The sequence below is a fragment of the Caloenas nicobarica genome, chromosome 21, assembly GCF_036013445.1.
Source record: "Caloenas nicobarica isolate bCalNic1 chromosome 21, bCalNic1.hap1, whole genome shotgun sequence".
NCBI classification, from domain to species: domain Eukaryota; kingdom Metazoa; phylum Chordata; class Aves; order Columbiformes; family Columbidae; genus Caloenas; species Caloenas nicobarica.
In genome coordinates, this window is record NC_088265.1 from 4,512,834 (window position 1) to 4,534,422 (window position 21,589).

A 21,589-nucleotide genomic window follows, 5' to 3' on the forward strand; every position below is an offset into this window, starting at 1 on the left:
GATGAGCAGTGCCAACTGGGGATACGCACCTTTGCACCTCTCTTCTGCCGGGGCACTGACAAATGGAGAGGTTGTGGGCACAGTCCCAGCCCCACTTCACAAAAAACATCCATCAAAGGCAGCTTGACACAACCCTGCAATTGCCAGAAGCAGTGTGGGGACCACTCAGAGGATCCTGCAGGACCACTGACCTTTGGTTTGTGGCAATGAGGAGCAGCTCAAGATAACGAATGGGCTGGCTCAGAAGAGGACATCTGTACAGCACCTGTAGAGTCTGCTAACGAGTGAGGTCTCCCCTCCGCTGTTAGGCATCATCCATCATTCCCCACAATAGTCTGGGTTAGCACTTCACTTTGTGGCTGTGATGGTGGTGTCAGATTCCCCCCACAATGTTCAACAGATCAGTGGGTTATGGGAGCTGTGTCAACCCTGAGGCATAATGCAGAAGACTTTGTCTATCTCTGTGCCCCAGTCTGTTGGCGCAATGAAAGACTACTGATCCCAAAGCTGAGTCCAAAATACAGGGAACGAATGACTCAATGATTGATTTCCTCAAGAAACATTTTGCACAATTGAACTGCACAAGACAAAAGCAAGATCAAACTGGAGCTGGACAGGAGTGCTGGGCCAGCATGGGCTACGGTCTTCAGAGATGCCTCCTGCCACGCTACAGAAACAGCAAGAACCACAGGGACCTAGAGCAAGGCGGGCCATGGCTGTGAAGATGGTTTATGCAGGATCAAGCTGCCAGCAACAATTCCAACCATGGGAAGGTGTCTGCCCATACCCCAAGGAGAGTGGCCACATCCTGGGTGGGAAGGGAGTCAAAGCCCGCAGTATTCCCTAGATTACCCACACAAATGCCTCAGTCTCTGTGTCCAAGGTCAGCTCCACTCAAGCAGGGCAGAGAAGTCATCTGAGGCTGAGCATACAGCTGAGCATTCTGTGTCTCCTCACAGCAGCATCCAGCTCCTCTCTGCTGCTCCCCTTTCTCTACTCCTGTGCTGGGCTACAGCTGAAAACTCTCTAGCCTAGGCTGTACAAAAAGTGTCTGCTAACATCACTTGGCAAGCTACATATCTGTCCCAGAGGAAACAGATAAAAACGTATCATGATATTGGAATGGGATTGCAAAGGAGAAGAGCTGCACACTCAGCCAAAAGGCTGCCAAAAGCGTGAAGCAGAGAGGAGATTGCAGCAAAGCTGAAAAGGCAGATGCTGTCCTGACACTGGCAGATTGGTTTGCAACTGCCTCGTGGCCTACATCCAGCCTCCACTTCTTGCACAGAGAGAAGGTCTTCAGGGCACGCTGTTGGGATGTGTCCTACCACGTTACCTGTCCAAAGCTCTGCAGCAGCTTCTTCCCCTGTCCCCTGCACTCAGACCTCAAAGCACTTGCTACACACGTGGTGGTCATCAGAGCAGAGCTGGTGGGGCAGGAGTGGCAGGAGGAGGTGGTGATCAGACATTGGCCGGATGGGATGCCCGCCAGCACCAGAACTGCCAACAAGTCTCACGTCTGCCTCTCACTTGGTTATCCGCAGTCTGCTCATTATTTGCACAACTCTGGGCTCTCTTGTTTCATCAGAGCTTGCATTTTACTTTAAGGAAGTCTTTTTTCATTAAGTCTTCTTTCTCATGCTTCTAGTAATTTTGTCTAGCAAGACGGGGATTAGGAGTCTGGCCATAATTTGACTTGAGAGAGGACTGCAGATGGAGGGACCAAAACTGCGGAGGAGTTCAGCTTCCTCAGTTCACAGGTGCAGCTCCTGGTTCTTCCAGACTGCTGACAGATCCTCAGAAAGCAGACGTTACTGCAGCTGCTTCTCATTTCTTGCACAGATGTTGTGCAGGATACAGCAGGCAAACAGTGTCCCGTTGATTACACATGGACTGGATTCATATTTGATCCCCCAGGATCTTGGTCTTTCTCAGGCAGAGCAGTTCCTTGGGCTGCTAAAGAATGGGTGAGGCTGCTCCCAGCTGGCTCCAGCAAGCCAGGTGAGGGCACCAAGCAGCAAGGCTAGAGAGGACACCTCCTTTGACATATGTGGACCCCTAATTAACCAGGGAACATGCAGGCTTCATGCCCTTCTCAGGACCATCAGGGCTGACGGCAATAGAGACTTTGTTCTCCAACAGCCTGGATCTTGGTAGCACAGGATATTTTCTTCCTGATGAAGAGCAGTGTCTGGCAGAGCAGAGGGGCAGCAGAACGCATCAGGAGGTGCTCAACAATGCCCACCATGCTGATCTACCAGCACTCAGGGGCTGTTTCCCACTTTGCTCCCAGAAGACAAGGCAGCTTGACCTCACAGGAGAGATAACTTTAGGGTGCATGGACAGGATTTGGACAATGCTGTGAGCAGCAATCCCCTTCCAGGCCAGCAACAATCCCTCTCTGAAAACCTCCACACAGTCCCCAGTCCTCCCCAGCACTACCCTGACCAGCATCCAGCCTGAAAGACACCTGCAGCAGACAGACAAGGCTGGATGCCTCTAAACCAGACACCCACACATTGGAGCAGCCTCCTGGGGATCTCCTCCCCACCCACCTCTCCTTGGCCCTTTTCCTGCTTTATTCTTCCATCTTTTAATACATCGGATGTTACTCAAGCCCACTGATTGTTCTCCCTTTTGTGCTGGGGCAGACAGACAGGCTCCCCAGACAATAGACAGGCTTCACCAATGACTGGGAAAGAGAGGTGGAAGATTTACTGCCATGAGGTAATTGGCTGGAGGAATTTAAATTTTCTTTGCTTCAGGAACTGCCTCCATTGTCCTGCCTTGTCAGCCAAGTGGAGATAGGGAGGGTCCCGAGCACAGTGTTCTTGCGACAAGCAAGATTTTCCTTCTGAGTGCCAGCTCCATTCACAGAGTGGAGCCAGAAGCTGAATCCTTGGGCTGTGACTGTTTTCTGCCCCTGGGTGCAGCTTGCCCCACCTGCTTTGACACTTCCCTTGCCAGATTTCTCAACCATGTCTGGGCGGTGAGCCCCCTCCCCCTTATTCAGAGCCTAAAAATGTCCCAACCCTTTTTCATTTAGCCCAACAGTAGGAATAAAAATGTCTCCCTGATGTCTTTGATATTGCATTAGAACATGGGCAGGCATGGCCTCCAACACCCCTTGCAGATAACATTGGGAGATGTCTAGTAATATCCTATCTCTGAACACAACATCAGTCTTGTGGTTTTCTGCCCTAGTACCAGCAGGAAGACAAGTGTTTCTCAGTTTTTGTAATGCCCTAGATATAAGGCCTACATAATACAAAAATAGCTATTTTAAGTTGTATTTATGCTTCTGAATTTTCTCAAATTCTGGGTTTTTTTCACTTTTCTTGACTTTGTCCCCATATGGGAGGTCAACCACTGGTACTCAGGGCAATAGCCAGGGTCACCTGTGAATCCCACCCCAGAGCCTGTTCTGCTTCCTTGAGTAAGGTGATATTTCCCTTCTCACTCTGTCGGAATCCATCCTCCTACATAGACACACGCAAGAAAAAGGAAGGCAGGAACATATACAAGAGCAAATTTTTTTGAGATTTCCTTTGCTGAGAGTCTCATGAGGAAGGCAAAACATTTAGCATTGTCCTGGTCACCATCAAAGGTTCATCCATCCCTATGGCTCTGGCATCACACCCTTGTCCAATGGGACCGAAGGTTGGGATCCGATTTCCAAAGACAAGTGGCCAATCCAGCTGCCTTTGCACTGTGAGGACAGGGCTGGGGATGAGCCCCTCTGTGTCCTTCCCTGCCTTGGGCCGGGTGGCCAGCACCAGCTCCAGGAGCCTTGGCGTTGGCCGTCACCTTGCATGAGCCGATGCAGACAGGACATTGTAGCCCAGTACAGACAGTTCTGCAAAAACCATCACGGACACCAATGGCCAGGCAGTCCCACCACAAGGACATGTTGTCTGTCCTCCCACTGCAGCACTGGGAGCACGTGGTCTTAGCTGGTCTTTTAATTCTCAGTCCACACACCAATATTGTGGTACAGGAGGCTGGAGAGAAGGACAGAGGGCTGGGGCAGGAGAGGAGTGTTTCTGTCAATCCACCAGATAGTTGGGCGTAGGATGCTGAAAAGGCTGGCCATGTCAAATCAGCACCAGCACCATGTCACCAGCAGCACCTAGCACTACCCACCTCCCAGGGAATAAAAGAGAGAAATTCTGTGTGCTTCTTTCCCAGCTGAGATAATTAAAAGTTGGCCATGCCACAAAGCAGAATGGTTTAAACTATTTCTGGGACAGGTTGAATACAATAGAAAACCAAACTTCAGTTCCATAAAAGCACCTGCCAAGCCCAACTCTAAATATAAATCATCTGCAATGCCAGACTATCCCAAACTTGAACTGCTCCAGAGTGAATTATTGCCTTCCGTTCCTGCTTGAGTGCATTAAATGTATTCAGCCTTGTCATGACGTGATTGTTCCTTCGCTTACTTGTTTTGGCACAAAGCACACCATCTCCAAGATGAGTGAGCTGAAAAGCAAAGCCTGAACACTGTCTCATTGCTACGCAGGTGTTAGGTTATAACATGATTTTCTCCTCTGGAGGCAGCCACTCTGCAGATGTTGTATTATTGCTGTTTGCAATTTTCAGGGCCTTTCTCAAGTTTCTTTGAAAATCCCTGGACGAGTAGCCCTCTTTCGTGATGACAGTTCCTCACAGTCATGAACAAAATAGTGCCATAAACCAGATTAAAAAAGCAAAGCGCAAATCTTAAGGGAGGTTTTGCCCTTTTTGAAGAACTGCCTTCCAATACAAGTTTCACCTCTGCCCCATGGCACAGTGACTTCTGGAGGCAGCTCCTTGCTTCTTCCCAGCAGTGTCTCCTCCATGTGGCTGCAGCCGCTCCTGCCAAGTGACTTCTGTCTTCCACTGGCTGTGCACCCCACAGCATCTCCTTTCTTCCTCTGCTGTCGAGGGAGAGCCCTTCGCCTGGCAGACCCTGTGGGCCCTGGAATGAGATGATGCTCACTGACCACCCGGACCTGGCAGATGGTTCCTAAAAGTTATTTCTTTTTGTTCTCACGTCAGCCATTCCCAGGGGCAGAAATGCATCGTTCCTCTGCTCAGCCCCTTTCTGCTCTCACGCGTGGAGGGCACATAACACGGTGCAGAGCCAGGGCAGCTACAGCACGAGCTGGAAGTGGAGCAGCCGGAGCGACATGAGAGTTGTGCTTGCCATAGGTCACCGCTATTCACTGCACAGACCAGACTTCTGAAGACTTGATAGTGCAGGGATGGGCTTAATTTCACGCTGGCAAACTGGCTTTGGCTGAGTCTTTATTATTGAAACATTGTGGAGATCTTGGATAGGGCCTACTCATGGGGGATGATCTAAGATGACTGATCTATTTTCAAACATGGAGAGGTGGGAGTAGAAACACGTTCTGCTCTTGCCTACTGTAGTGATATGGGATTGAAGGAGGGCTGGTGCCTCCAGATATGGTGTAATGCAAATTAGCTTTCACTGCTTTGATCTCTTTATCTTCCCTTTCTCCATTTCTTTATGGAGACTACCTTTATCGTAGTTTTCAACCTGCAGGCTCTAGGAAAAATTTCAACTGGTTCTATGGCTCCAAGTACCCTTCTATCATCGGCCCCAGCTTTACCCCAAGCAATTCAGGCATTTTGCGGTGACCTTGGAGATTTCAAGATAAAGAGGAAAGGAGATAACAAGAACGTTTATGAATCACTCTAGTATAATCCAAAGAATTTCTAAAGCCATCATTTGTTGCCTTTGGGCTTCTTTTCTAAAGGTGCTGTAATTGTGCATTTTCCACTGGATGCTAATGAGAGTGGCCAGAAGATAGGGAGAGACATTGCTCATCTCCTAGTGATTTCAGAGACAAGAGTGTTTCATGCCTTGAAAGAACAGGTCTAGTGTTGGACCTTTCCAGGGTAAGGATGGGCATTTTGATCTGGTTTGTACAGCTCCCCAGAAATCAAACTGCTGGACTGGGAGGCCTTAATGCTGTAATTGTGCAATTAATTAATCAAGAGGATACCAGGTCATTAGCTTCTCCCCACAATCATAAAAAATTCTGCTCAACTGTCTGAGTGTAAGGAAGATCGTTTTTACCATCCAGGAACCTATGTGTTTGGCACCAACACTGGGAGGAGCTAGGTTGAGTCCACGCTGGGAAGAGTGCACATTAATACCCTGAGCATCTTGAAAAATGCGAAGATATTCATATAGTGGAGCAAATCAGGGCTTGAGAAGCTACTCATTATTTGGGATTCTTAGCTTCCTGTAGGCTCAAAACCTTAGGACAGCAGTCAGGTATGTTATCAGGGGCAACATTGCCTCCTTACAAAAAGGAGCACGAGGTCCATTTCCCTAAATACTGAAAATCCCGTCCAGTGGCTTGGGCAACGTCTGTCATCACTTCCAGCTGTTGCCACATGCATGGGCTTTCACTGAGGTACCATAGAAGCCAGGAGGAGGAGACTTCTCATAATTCTGAGTGACAGAGGGACCCATAGAGAGCATTTCAGGGGACTGAAGCTAATGACCAGACTTTCTGCCCCTTTGGAGTACAGAGAGCAGCGGCTGGGGAATATCTTCTCCCAGCCATAGCTAGGAGCTGCTCTTTCTGTAGGAAAACGCCCAGCCCTGTGATGGCTTCCAGGAGAGCACCATCTCTCTGCCAGTGATGGGCACTTTGCAGGTCTTGAGCTAGATGCACATCTGGCTCTGTAGGTTTTGTGCTTGTCCTCGGCCAAAATCGTATCACTGCAGACTTCACCTTCAATCTCTCCTGACCGAGCAACCACAATCTCGTTGTGTTACTCCAGTGTGGCTTCAACCTGTTTTGCTTTAGGTCTGTTGGCTTCTGCTTGTGTAAATGCACGTTAGAGTGCATCTCTGGGGAAACACTTTGCTTATAGTCTGGGAAGAGGTATATCAGGAGCTCTGGGGGTGATGGGGAGGGTTCATCTCTTCCTGCTTTTGTGGGCAGCTTTTAGACACCTTGAGTTCGTGTGAGACACATCAACCCCGCTGTCCCTAGAGCTACGTCCTGAGGATATTGCTTAAGCCTATCGTGAGCAAGTATCACAAGGTGCCCTTCACGCAGAGCCACATATTGTAACACAAAAAACTTCCCTTTTGGCCTAAGATAATATAGTTCCACAAGGTCCTGCAAGTGCCTTCACCAGAGCTGAACAGAGTCTTTTGGGACTGTGCTGTTCCCCACAGGGACATCCGTGGCTCCATATTTCAGGGCACCAGCAGCACAGCCTGCATCCCACCTGCCCGAGCAATTATGCCAAAGATAAATTCCTTTGATCTCTAAAGCTCATACCATCCATGAACCAAACCACTGTGGTAACCATCTCATAGCACTGTTAGAGGGCATGGCAGACAGTCCTACCTGAGTACCCAAAGCGTGGTGTGTGTCACATCATTTTTTGTTAAGGAAGATCAGCTAATCGGTGAATAATCAAAGGTTGCTCATGAAAGAAGGCGACATCAAAGCAAATAATTTAAGGAACCCCTCGAGGGCCAGAGGAGTTGTAAGGTCTGAGGCTGAATCACATGAGCTCAGTTTCCATGAACTGTGTCTCAGTTTTCCTGCTGGTACAAGTTAGAAATTCTTACGATAAATGTTTAGAATTAGTTAGGGAAGGGGGGGATGTTAAATCACACTAATTATAGCCATGATGGCTTTGGTGCAGTGCCATTGGGAAGCATAGGTAATTTCAACACCTGATGCAAGAGGCCTTAAAAGACATTGCTTCATGGGTAAATGGGGGTGATACCAGAACAGACTTTCAGTTCCTGGAGTAGTGGAGTGGTTCGCTCTACTGTCAGCATTTCAGATCATAGCCATGCAAAATCATTTGACAGCAAAAGGTTTCCTACTTCTGCTTGATATCTTGCAGAGAGGACAGACAGGCCAGTCACCAGGGAACCAGAAACACAGGAGCTTTGGACAGGGACAGCTTGTGCCAGTGCCCCGATGCAGTGTGCTCCCATGAACTCAAAGGCAAGAACCTGGACCGTTCCTCTGCTGGTCCTACATTATAAGCCTGGGTGAAGCTGCAGCATCCGTATCCTCTCCTACCTTTCTGATTTTGTTTAGATTTTAAAGGACTTTGGGATCTGAATGATGTTCTTTGTGTGTTTCTATAATGCCTGCTATGGAAACGTCTCCATCTTTGTAGTGGTTTCTCCTGTGCAAATGACAATAGTCATGCTAAGACATGAGTGACCCAAGATTTGTTTGACTCCACTGGATGCTCGTCACTCAAAAGAGGGAGCTATTTTGGAAAACCAAAGTCATTGAGAGAGCTGAGAAAGGTCAGAGGAGTCTCTAGTCCATTTAGTCCACACATCCCTAATTCTTCCGCTGGATGTTGAAGGAAAAAATAATCCAATGAGGTTCAAATACCATGAGTTCCTTATAAAATTAACTAAATGTGGCTGGCTGAAGTAACCAGCCCCAAACACTTGAAGAGATAAATAGCTTCTCTGATTACTCTGGCAGGAAGCACTTCCACTCTTGCATGCTCTGGGGATGTACCTAACACAAGAAACTTTACTAAGAGGAAAAACATGAGCTTGAGAAAACATAGCAACCAGTCAACAACATCTTTACATGAGTAAGAAGTCAAATATTTACTCCCACAACACTTCAAGAAAGAATCTTGTGCTTCAGCTTTCACACAAGCACGGACAACCTGTGGAGCAACATCTCGTACTTTTGTGGCTAGCAAAATCACTGAGGCCAGGACTGTGCTCAGGAAGCTCATTTCCAGCCCTTGGAGGAACTTGCTCTTCCTTCACACCATCTGCCCTTGCACCATCCCCTCCATGATGTCCTCGTACCATGGCCAGTCCAGGAAATCCATCACACCAAGCCAGGTGTGAAGTCCACTGCTCTGGAGGAGCTGATGTGGGCCTGCTGTGGGATATCACACTGGGGAGTTAACAGTAAAGCTGAGTTGTTGACACCATATTTGTCTCACCGCTCATTAGCTAGCAGACCACAACCAGGGTTTACACTATGGGTCTCCCCTTTTCAGTATTGTGAGTGTAGATGTGTTGCACTCGAGTCCTGCAGGACTGCAAACCACCAAAACATCCAAACACCCCAAAATATCTGTGACTTTTGAATAAATTGACCCAAAATGTTCCCCATACAATAGTCTTGGAAATCAGGGCTGGATTTTAGTTCACTGCCCCATGAGAGAGAGACCCTTCCCTCAGAACCATCCATGGCCATGAGCCCCAGGGGTGCAAGAGGGAGGGGAATGGGGCGTTTAAAGAGAAGTCATGCCAGGTGGAGCTGTGAGGCTGCCAGAGTGACAGCATAATGGTATTTCTCCTCTGCCTTTTGGAAGATTTCTTCAGAAACCAGTGCATTTTGTTCCTCTTCAGGGCATGGATCAAGCTGGAGGGGAAAGAAGGAGTCGAAACATTTTTAGCCTCCCCATTTGCACCAGCTACCTACTGCAGAGCTGCTGGATGGGACTGATGCTGAGGGTCTGTGCATTCCTGTACCCTCTGTCCCCCTGTCCGGCAGTGGGGGACAGGTGGCTGTCCCCATCATGCCGAGGAAAGGGCTGGGCACCCGAAATGCAGCTCAATGAGGTTTGAAAAGTGTCTCCTGCAGTGAGCGGGCAAGCAGTATTCCCTACACTGCCAGCAGAAGGCAACTTAAGGAATATGCCTTGGAGTTTCAGGGAGATACTGGATGTTTCATATCTGTGTTTTGTTTCGTTGCCTTTCATTTTATGTTATTTTTCATTATTTTTACATTGTTTCACAACATGTCAAAACATCAGACTGATTCATTACAATATAAACAGGAGACACTTTGATGTAGGAGAAAAGATGTTTTAATGGGTGCTAAGTAGCAACTGCCCTTAGGGATTTAAAAATAAAAATAGAAGCGGCACAAAATAATATTTTAACCCTTCTGTTGTATCCCAAGATCATCCAAATATAGAATGCAGCATTGCACACAGAACAATGCAGACAATAACTTCGTTTTTGTGTTCATCCTGAAAACAGAATTTTGGATTCTCATAGGTCTTTGAGGGATCTTTCCATCACTTCTTTTGGAGAGGAAAAAAATTACAAAGGAAAAAAACCCCACAAACCAAACTTTGCCAGGAATATCTTCAAATAGGGCTCATGAAACTGCAGTTTTGTCAGAGGACACATCTCCAGAGAAACTGTAAAGTCAGGCTTTAGATCTTGCCTAGGTGTAACCTGCCTTGACCAACACCAAATAGATTTGGTCAGAAAGTTGGGGAGGGGAGTGAAAAATGAAGGAGCCTACACCCCCAAGCATTTTAAGCCTCTTTACTAGACACTTTTCAAACCTTACTGGTGTCCTGTCTATACACAATGATCAAAAATAGTCCATTCTTCATTATATGAGTCTACCCAGCACCTCAGATGACATTTGACTAGGATTGTTTTGCTCAGGGAATATGGTCCATTCATTCTCATTAGTTTTAACCACGCCAGTTTATCATTCAGTTTCATCTTTCCTCATAGGTGTAAAAACTGATGCTCAGTTGCAGTCACTTGGACAGAGCTTCCTCTAGACTTGGGTGACTTGACAAGCACAGTTTTTTCATGTGCGGCTGCTCATGAGGGCAGAGTTGTGCTATCAAGTATCAGACCTCCTGAAGAGCCTTGTAGCCCAGAAGCACCCTTGGTTTTTCCGACTACCAGCTGGTCTAATACACCATTTGCCACAGACTTTGCTGACGATGACAGCTCTGCAGTGGGCAGCTCACTGTGGCTCTGTAATGTGCCAAGGGCTTAAGACTCAGCAGCTCCCCTGGATCCCTTGGATTGCAGCAGAGTCTGTGGGTCTGTCAGACCCTAAGCAGATAAGAGGTGAGCCTTTAGCTGGAGATGACAAAGACTGAGACAAGCACAACCAGAGAGATCCTTCCCACCCCTAAACTCAGAGTTTGTCAATGGCAGAGCCAACCTCCATCCCCCGTTCCTGGCGTTGTTCTCTAGTTTCTCCAGTTTAGAGCAGGCCTGCCCAATAGGATGTGCTCCTTCTTCCCTGGCTTGCTTTGTCCTCAAAAGCAGCTGTGGGTCCACGCACTGAAAAAGCTCCCTGTGGTGGCTGGCATGACCAATGGTCACAGAAAGATAATTTTGAGCCTAGGGACATACTGTCTTACTCCAGCATCACTGGGCTTCCTATTCCTCACCAAAAATTGTGAGACACTAATACTGCTTGTGCTTTTCTCTCCATCCCCTTGCGGGCAGAGCCTGGGCTGGGATAAGATGCTAATGCTGAAATGCCATTTTCAGGGCCTCCTTGTATTCCCTCTTAAGAGAGACGGGACACGGAGCCTGGCACTGGGGTTTATTCTGTGCAAACCACAGTGTTATTGATCAGAGACTTCTGTCTTTCTTTCCCACTAGAGATCTGAGCATGAACAACATCAGCCGGCTGCAGCCCCGCACTCTCCGTCACCTTCGCTTCCTGGAGGAGCTGTGAGTTTGGAGCGGCCGCGCCGGGCAGGGCATGGTCGGGGTGGTGGTGGGGACACTGGAGAGGGTGCCTGTGGCTCTGGCAGCAACCCCCAGTGCCGCCACTGGGCTACAGGCTGAGATGGAAGGAGGCCGCATGCTGGGAGAGGGGTTTTTTGCTATTCTAGCTCTAGCATTTGATTGAGGGCATTACCCTTGGGCTGAGACGGTGCATGTGCCAAAAGCCGAAATAACAGAGGACCCAATCCACCACGCGAAAATCAACACTGTACCCCAGAGCAGGGCCAGCAATCAGGGAATTTCATTCACCCTTCTGCATGCAGGGTCCCCTCACAGCCTCCTGCAGCTTGGAGACACATTAGCTCCAGGGCACATTGCAGTTCAGATGGCAATGACCCCAGGCAATCAAATTCCAAAACATTTGCCCCGGAGGCTGGAGCGTCCCGTCATGCACCAGTGCGTACTGCAGTCTGGGCAGGCACACTGAGGCACAGCAGCAATCACGATCCCCGGGAAACGGCATGTGGCTGTGTGTCAGTGAAGGAGTGGCTCCACTTCTGAAAGTGTGAAAATTAACTGTCAGCATTAGAAACCACTAGAATCCCTTGCGAGCCCCAGAACTGGGAGCCTGGGGGGCAGAAGGTTGAGGTTGGCCATTTCTGCATGGATAAATTGCACCTGTATGGTCTTACTCCACTTGACCATGAGAAATACCTCCAGGTGTTATTCTCATACTGTTGCTTCTTTCAACACAATAGCTTCTGTTGGAATACGCAGTTTCTTCAAAACACTATTATTACATTGTATGAAATACTAATATTACGCTGCATTTGATATATGTGTTGTAAACTTACTGTATATATAACACTTACTATACCTTAATCTGTCTAAATGATACACTGACCGTACCAAATCAGTTCTTGCAGCCACCGCCACAAATGACATTGACACTTCAAAAATGGTAGTTTGCAAAATGTCACAATTTCCTACATAAAAGGTGTTTGCATTATCCTGAAAGGAGACATTTTCATCTCCCAGTTTTACTGTGCCACATGCATCAGCATCCAGTACCACAGTGTGATGCCAGTGATGCGCACAGGCTGTGGTGCTGACCTGCCTGACGCCTTACTGACACGAGCCTCTGCACCGTGTGACCATCTGCAGTGCTCGGCCACTTGGAAAAGTCTGTGCACTTGGAAAAGTCTGCACAGCAGCATACATACTTATGTGGACACACACATGTAAAGACAAACTTCCCTGATCATTCAGTCTTGGCTGAAGAGATCAGACCAGACACCAACATTCAGTATTCCCATAACAGGTCAAATCTCGTAATTATCAAATCGTACTACAGATTTTTTACTTCAAATGGTCTTGCAACTCATCTTCATCTGTCTGCAATTTCTATTCATTAGACTTGTCAGGACCCCAGTTGGCTAAACTCCTCTCTCCTTTGGGCATTTGCAGACTGAGCAGGAGTAATTTTTTATCCTTCCTCAGCTCTGGAACTCGAGCTACCCACAGAAGGTGGCTTTTTCAAGACCTTGCATCCATCTCGCAGACTTTCTCTTTCCATTTTGTCAACATCTGTGTTGAAGTATGGACACTCAGAGCATTCACTGAGGGTAGTACAGCTTCTCACACACAGAGACCATAGTCTGTTGTGTACAATTAACAGTTGTCTTGCTGAAAGCGATCATGTTCTGATTAAATGTCACGCACAAACAGAAAGTCTCAACCAGCAATGAATAAATATTCATAGGCTCCAAAAGAGCCAGCTTCCCACAGCCAAAAATAATTATGCATGAAGCAGATGAAAAGGAAACATTTAAAAAGGAAAATCTGAAAAATAATTGGAAGTTGTTAGAGAACATTTTGCTAGAGGTTCAAAATGCCACAAGTATTTTTTTCAAAAAGCAAAGGTATTTTGACTGGAAAAAACATCAGATTAAGGAGAAGAATTGGAAACAACAACATCATATATCTATACCTAACCATCCCTGGAGGTGTTTAAAAGACACGTAGATGAGGTTCTTAGGGACATGGTTTAGAGGTGTTGGGTTAATCGTTGGACTTGATGATCTTAGAGGTCTTTTCCAGCCTAAGTGATTCCATGATTTTATGCATACCCAATTCGTGCTTGAATTTGACAGCAATAATACAGTAATCCTATTCATAGAAATCAAGAAACTGGTATGAAATCAAGCAAGAAAGGATTTTTATATATTATCAGAAATCTAAAGTTATTCTTTCAGCAACGGCCGCTAGGCAAAGACGGTGTGTGTATACTCATCATTCACAGGACTGTCATCAACCTCAAATACAACTTACCTGGCATTTCTCATCTACAGGGATTTTGGGTGACCTTACAGCCCCAGCCTGCCTCACAACCTGTTATGTTCCCTGTTACATCCTTGATAAACTGGGGGAGTGACAGGCTGGAGGACACAGTAATTGAAGACAAAACTGGCAAAATTAAACTCCAGGTGAACAACTGATGTTCTGGGGCTTTGGTCAACCGAGAAAAGTTCTTTGGCATTTAACAAAAAAAAATGTTTTATTTTCAGGTTACTTCTTAACCTTTACTCTTTTAATTTGGGTCACACTTGAAAAGAAAAAAGTATTTCAAATGGTATTTGCTTTATTGCAAAGATGACTTAAATAAGATACTTGAACATTCTGAAAAAAATCACAGGTTCCTCAGCCAAAAATATTTGCCAGATTCAACACAGACTTTCAGATCTCCTTTTCAGGTCACCCAGAAAATCTTGTATGTTAGGGACATTTTTACCTTGGTCTAATGCTGAGAAACACCCCAGAAACTCCCGACACCCCTGGCCTTTGAACACACATGAGCATGACCTGTAACCGTCACCCTCTCTGTAATCAAAGTCCGTGTTCCTCTGGCTCTCCCACAAACTCCTCATAGTTCCATTCCCCTGCTCTGCCGCTGCAAATCTTCTCCCATCAGATCTCGTCCCAGTAGCCCAGGGTCACAGCAGCTTGGAGGAAAACTGAGATTTCACACATTTTACAATTCCTCCTCTTTCTGTGCCTCTATTTTAGCACTATCTCAGGTTCTCCATGAATGTGGAGTTTCATGACGGTCAGAGATCAGCTGGACTCAAGGCTCAGCTTACGCACAGAGCTGCAGTTCAACCAAGGAAGAGGAATAGTGGGAAGGGAAAAGAAAGCTGCAAAAAGGGGTAGAGGAAGCGCATGTGTCCTATGGACACTGAGGACAAACATGCCATGTTGCACACCCTTTAGGCTGCTGTGGAGCACTGTGAATCCAGGTTGCTGGGTCCACCTGAGCCCCAGATATGTCGGTCCTCTGCAGTCACTCATGCTGGTGGGGACATGCAGGGAGCAAGTGAGAGCAGAGTGGCACCTGAGGGTCTTGAGGATGTAGGAGCAATGACCCAGGCCACACCACAATGTCCAGCCAGGCTGTGTCCCACAGGACATTTCTGCGTTGGCTCAGGTCCCCTCCAGAGACCAAACAGCCATGACCAGCTGTGCTGCTGTAGGGGCACAGATGAGGGCACCAGAACTGCTCCAGCTCAAACTGCGTGGTCCTGGTCAAACTGTGTGGTCTTGGTAAAGTCACTTCCCTGCCAGTGCCTCTATTTATCCATCCATCCATCCAGTGAAGAGAACGGGCCTCTCAGGTGTGCCAGGACCTCTTAGTCATTAGTTTTTACTGAGAGCTGCTCAGGAAGGTGTCACGGATGCGATTAGCACTCATGCTCGGAGGTTGCCAAGAGACAAGATTCTCCAGTCTTAGCCAGCTTTGAAGAGGCAATGCCACTGAGGACTCCTTTCTGATGGCTCTCCATCAGTCTGTGCTCTCCTCTGTCACCATCAGCTTCCAGCTCCAGCAGGAAAATGGCACAGAAATGGGAGAGTCTGTGTGGGAGCAGGAGCGGTCCCAGCCCGAGCACTCACCAGTCCTTCCCTCCAAAGAAATCCTCCAGTGATAGAGGTGTTCAGACCTGGGCCTCACACAGGCAGGGAGCAGTCCAGAGTTTAGTGTGCCTCCTCTTTGTTTCTTTATTTTTTTTTTTCCTTTCTTTCCTTCTTTTTGGCAGCAGGAAGCTTGTTTAAAGTTGCTAATAAATTCCAGTTAACGAAGCCTGAAAAGCCAGAGCTAGGAGCCAAGAGAAACAAGAGCAATCAGCTCAGAAGAAATAGAAAGAGGATCCTGAAAGCCAGCCTGGGAATAATAACATGTTGAAATGTGTTCACCGGCAAGGGCTTTGTTACCATGCTTTGAATCCAAACACAAGCGCTTGGTGCCAAGAAGAGAAACTGCAGCCAAAGGCAGGTGTTCATTGCCATTCACCTCTTGCTTCAGGGCACAGCGGCAAGATCAGACCCCTTCCCAGCCACTGGCTCTTTCACCTGCCTCTTCTCGGGCCCCAAGGGCAGAGGGACTCACCGTCATGGGGAGTGCTGTACCTCTGCGTGGTGCACACACAGCAGGCTCGGGACACACTCCATGGCCTCCCCTTGCAGGCTGTTCCCTTGCCCAGGAAGCTCTTGCAATTCAAGGGACTGGGGGCCAAGAAACAGCATAAAAGCAAAACAAAATAAAATGCAAGCATCCATGCTGGGGATGTGAACACAACAGCCCTCTTCTTCTCTCCTGCACCAGGGAAGAAAACCCCTTCCCACTCCTCTTCCCATGCAGGTGCAAGGGCTGGTGGAGCTGTCAGGGATTACGGAGCAGCAGCACTGCTGCACTGTGCCCCTGCCTGGGGCTGGAGCACCCGCCAGCTCTCATGTCAGCTCCCAGACACCTGACATCCATCTTTGGGGGTATTGTCCAGCACAGGGTCTCACTCCAAGTCAGTCTCATTCTCGTGACAGGCAGCACTGCAGCAATTCTGGCTTTGGGGCATGACTCTTTCTGGAGCGATAGCTCTGCTGTGTAAAGCGGTGCTGGCATTCCTGGGCAATGATCAGTGTGCTTGCACCATGGTGAAAAGCCTTTCCTGGAGCAGTGCAGTAGCGTGTCTGGAGTAGGGTACTCCTAGGAGAGCAGCTTTGGTGGGTTTCCATAACAAAGCAGGTTTCAAAAGACTCTGGCAGAGAGACAAATGCTTGTAGGGCCACGACCTTACTTTACCATGTTGAGACTTGGAGACAGCATCACTTCTCCCTTGGTAGCCACCTTGCCTGACACAGCTCTCCATTTCCAGATGGCTGTAGGTGAGGAGCTGCAGCTCCTCTGAATGCCTGGGCACCGTGGTTCTCCCAGGACGCTGCCTAGATCCTGTCTCTGAGAAGGTACAAGGATTCAGCAATGAATCATGCTGCCGTGGCTCTTCTGCAACTTTTCAGCAGCAAGGGAGTTAGCCCTCATTCATCTCGGACTTTCTGTCCTGCTGGTTGACATTGTTCCTTGCCACTCGTTGTCAGTTCGGTGGATGGGCAATAGCAGAGAGAGGGTTAAAGGATAATTCTGCTGAAGCCTTCCAAAGGTGCAATCTGGCATGTTGCAAAGACAAATGTTAGCCAAGTTTCAGGTGGGGACAGGGAAGGAGGGCTTCTAGGAGGTTCTCCATCTTGCACACTGAAAAATGAAGCCAAGTTATTGAAGAAGTTCTGACTTGGCTTTGACGAATTCAAAATGTTGTGAAATGTTGTGAAAATTTAGATGTTTCTTTTTCTACCTCAGATAGCCTGGTGATAGCGTTCAGCATTTGAAAAAACCTTGCAAGTGAGAATGACTGGTCCCAATTTTCCTGAAAACTGCCTCTGTTCTGGGATACCCCAAGCAGGGCATCCAGAGTAGAGTAAAAAGTCAAAACTGCTCCAAAGGATTGGAGGGAACAAATTGCCCCTGAAAACCTTGACAGATTGTAATATAAGGAGATGGTATGAAAGCATTCAGTATCCTGTATTGGGTTATTCATTAAGTAGTTGTGTCTTATTAAATCTTACTTGGCAAATGAAACCAAACTAGCTTGCATATGAACATTCGTGTGGGTTGAAAACTGGCTTGAGGACCATAAACAAAAGAAATGAATGCCATCAATCTATCGAGTTGGAACAGGCATTCGGTGGGGGCACGGAGAGCAGAGTTAGAAACAGGTCTGCATCGTCTCCTCCTCAGGGATGGAACAAGGCAATAAAGACCATGTTAGAGACACCTCCAGGTGATAACAGACCAGGACCAGCTGCAGATTCCTGTGGGGGAAGGGAGAGTCCAAGCCTGTCTCTTTTCTAAAATGTACCATGTTTTCACTTGCATGACTTAATTGGATTCATTCCTGTTTTGCGCCAGCATGAGAACAAACTCGAGCAGAACAGGGAGCCCTTGGTGCCCTGTGTGCCCAGGAGATGGCACAGTTTTGGTGTGAAGACACTGTTTAGACAGGAGCATGGAGAGTTTACCTGGGCACAGATTCTGCTTTGACAGTGTTAGTGCTTGAGAAACAAACTAGAGCAGGAGAGATCAAAGAGGGAGGCTGACATGCTCAATAAAGATCTGGCAAGGGGAAAATTCCACCAGGATATGGACACACATGTTTGTCCTGTCCTGCCAATGGGCAATGTTCCTGCCTCCTAATGTGAATGATAAGGGCACCATCGTGTTGCCTGAGCACATTACATGAGCGGTCATGCCCAACAAACAGCCTTTGGGTGTGCCATGAAAGTTGTAGCGTGACCAAGAAGCCCAGGGTACAGGAGGGGGTGGGAGCCTGTGGTAATTGAGCTGCAGCAACCATGAGGTGGTAAACCGTGAATTTGTTCCAACTTGGAGTGTATTGGGAATGCAGATCAAAGCCTGGAGGAATGTTCCCAGAAATCACAGGAGTGGGGAAGGGGGAGGGAGCAGAATCTAAAATCTACCGAACACGAGAGCTTTCCAAAGCAAGCCAGCCAACTCCAGCTCCCACCTTCCCCTTCCACCTGCCCCTTCTCTCCCTTGTCTCTTGGTGACTTTAAATCCAGAGCTTTCCCTTTCTCCAAACCCTGCCTCACAGTGTAAGCTCCAGGATGGCAGGGCATACAGCTCAATCAAGTCTGCCTATCCTAAAAAGAGACTTGAGCAGACCTGGAGTAGAGCTCATGTGCTGTGGACCAGACATTCACCCCTGCAAGGGCAGCCCCCCATGTGTTTAAGGTACAAGGGAATGCTGCTTCTGAGTCCTTCTTGGTGGGGTTTTTTGCTTTCGTCTTCTCCACAGGAGGAGCAGATGAAGAGCTGCCTCAGGGGAAGTCACTCTGTCAGCATCACTTCAAATGTTACTCTTCACTTTTCAATAGAAACAAAAAAAGAATCATTCCTATGAATTTCCTGTGAGATCTGGCTTCTGAAAATATGGTCAGTGGGTGCCTGTCTGCCAGGTTGGGAAATTTCTGGAGAGTTTGAATGAGAGGGACAGAGGGAACCATGCAGTAGAGAAATTGCCAAGTGACCATGGACAGAGGAAGGGTCAACAGAGCGAGCCTTTTGTGTTCTGGGTGTCTTACATGAACTGCCACGGGAGCTAACGACATGGAAGCAGCATCTCTTCCCAGTGGCCACTCCTGCTGGACAGGACACCCCAAAAGACCTACCCATTCCTGACCTACTCTTGGAGAGATGGGACAGCCATGTCACCTTGCCTGGGACACCTGGCTACCACACACATCGTCACGCAGTTCCCGTTGTGGGTGATACAGCAAACCTCCAAAGCCCATGACTCCAGACGCTGTGTGCACATCTGGGCCATGTACTCCTTTAGTAAAGTGAAACCTCAGCCTGTGTGCACAAACACAGACATCTCCCAGCCTCTTCATGCATACAAGTACACAGAGCCCCTCTTGGACACCAACAGCAGTGGCAATGGCCCTGGGATGTGGACTGAGTGAAGTGGTTGTGGCTGGTGCCTCCTTTTGTACATGCTCCTTGGCTTAGCATGGAGTTCTGCACCTTTGGGAGAGGAGCTGGGCTGTCCTGGCAGTGGGGAGGAGGTAAAGGGAGACAGAAAAGAGCCAGAGGTGAGCCAGGGACACGGCATGGTCTCAGTGTTGCAGGGCCAAGGACAGAAGCAGCACCAACCAGGGCGAGTGGCTGCCTTTCCTGGGGCTGGGGGATGCTTTGTGCCTCTAAATTCACCCAGGGATGGTGCCCAGTGAAACCAGGGAATCTCCCACAGTGTTGTATTTGCCTTCATGTTCTGCTTTCCCCATGGTGTTGAGATGCCACGAGCTGGCTCAGCACGTGTCCCACCAGCACATGGGGCTCCCTTCCACTCTGTTCTGAGGCCAGAAGCCTCAGCCTGGGCTTCATCCAAGTACCACACTCCTCTCCTGCTAATCCTGGAAGTCCCAGATCCATTCAGGGACCTGGCAAACACTCAAACACACCCAGGAAGGTGAACACAAAGGTGCAGAGCTGCCAGGAAACAAGTCAAGAGGCACATTTAACTGTGAATACATGTAGACTGCTGCCAGTGAAGGCATGGGGACAGACAGGAGCTCCAGGCAGGAGAGGGCAAACAGCCCCCCAGCAGAGCAAGCGCAGTGTGGAAGGATGGATGCTGGGAGCAGGCTGAGGATCCATGCAGGAACACCTCCCCTCCAGGCAAGAACTCCAGTCTCCTGGACAGTGCTCCCTCCCATGTGGAAATCAGCAATCAAAAGGAGCAATTACCCCAAATCACAGCCCCCAAGTGACAAATAGCCCAGCCTGCCAGGCAGCTTGCATACTGCAGAGAGGCAGGTTACAACCTGCTCGCACACATTAAAGAGACGACCCTGTGCTGTTTATGCTGTCGGAGGCCTAATTACAGGAGCAATTTTCTCCAGATTCTCAAGGGGAGATACAGGGAGGGAGAGAGCTCGAGCACCCGCACATGTCTGCTCTGCCATCCGTGCGTGTGGCTCCCAGAGCAGCTCGGATCCTCTCCATGACCTTTGCAGAGTCCTTGCTGCAATGCACTCTGCTTCCAGCCTGGACTACACTGCTCATCCTCAACACCTGCCTCCTTCACAGACAAAATGTCTACAAGGAAATGGGTTTTGTCAATGCTAAATGAATACAAGCTTGTCAGCATCTGTGCCAAGCCTCTTGTGCCGGGTTTGGACTTTCTGGGAGAGTGAAGATGAGCCTGGACAAAAATGGTGTTCACTGTCTCCTTTGGGAGATGCAGTATTCCACTCCAAGTCAAGCAGACAAGTTTCTTACCCTGTGACTATGGAGAAGTCCAACCTTGATTGATCATTTGGGGATCAGAAAGTAAAGCACAAAGCAGTAGCAATTTGGGGTCTTAAACAGGTTGTTGAACCTGTCTTCATGATTTCCAGCTGATGGGCACTGGGACTTGGTCCACATTTGTCCTCATGGGAGATACAGGAGAAGAAGATTCTCCTTAGGTCAAGCCTAGACTCAAGAGTCTTGGACTTTACTCCTGGCTCCACCACAGGCTCCCACCATGGTCTCTCAGGACCACTGTCCTCATCAGTGAAAGTGATGCTAACAATAACGTAGTTTCCAAGGTCAGTGAAAAATCCAAATACCTGCTAATGTCCCAGGCTGCTCTGGGCCTTGCTAAGATTTGAGCACTCTGATCAGATGATGCTGTAGTATGGTGAATGCTGTAGGTTTCCTTGGATAAAGTCTTTCAGCCAGTTCTGAACGTTGTCTTCTGGTCTTCCTGCTGAGTCCCAAACAGCCACACTCTCCTTTGAGATGCTGCTCTTCACTTTTGTCTTCCTCTCCCATCCCTTCATGTTCATCTTCTTCTCTGGCTGCATTGTCCTACCTTTGTCTTCCCTGCTACAGTTTTCTCCAGCAATAACTCATCCAAGAAACACTTCTGAATTTTCTGTCTTAATTTTGGAAACCATATTCAGATGAGCTGGCTCTGCTGTGGCACCTGCATCTTGCTCCCTATCTCCAGCCCCTTCCCTCGTCTCCCTTCTCAGCAGCGATACCAAATGTTCACATGTTGAAGGATCTGGACCTTAGCTGTGATCACACAGGTCAAAGCAGGGCTGGGAATGAGGGAGTGGAAGAAAACCAGGTGCCATTGAGCTTTGGTGGATAAGACAAAGGAGAACCTGCAGGATGCGGAAACAGGCCATATGCAGACAAAAGGGACAGATAAG

At 48.2% G+C, this 21,589-nt stretch overlaps 1 protein-coding gene across 1 annotated transcript in view; it reads left to right on the forward strand.

Annotated features, from left to right (window-relative positions):
• LGR6 (leucine rich repeat containing G protein-coupled receptor 6) overlaps window positions 1–21,589 on the forward strand; it is a 113,677-nt gene that overhangs the window by 27,103 nt on the left and 64,985 nt on the right. Inside the window, exon 2 of the mRNA XM_065649457.1 lies at window positions 11,414–11,485. Coding sequence (XP_065505529.1) covers window positions 11,414–11,485 — 72 coding nt within the window. The remainder of the gene's footprint in view (window positions 1–11,413; window positions 11,486–21,589) is intronic.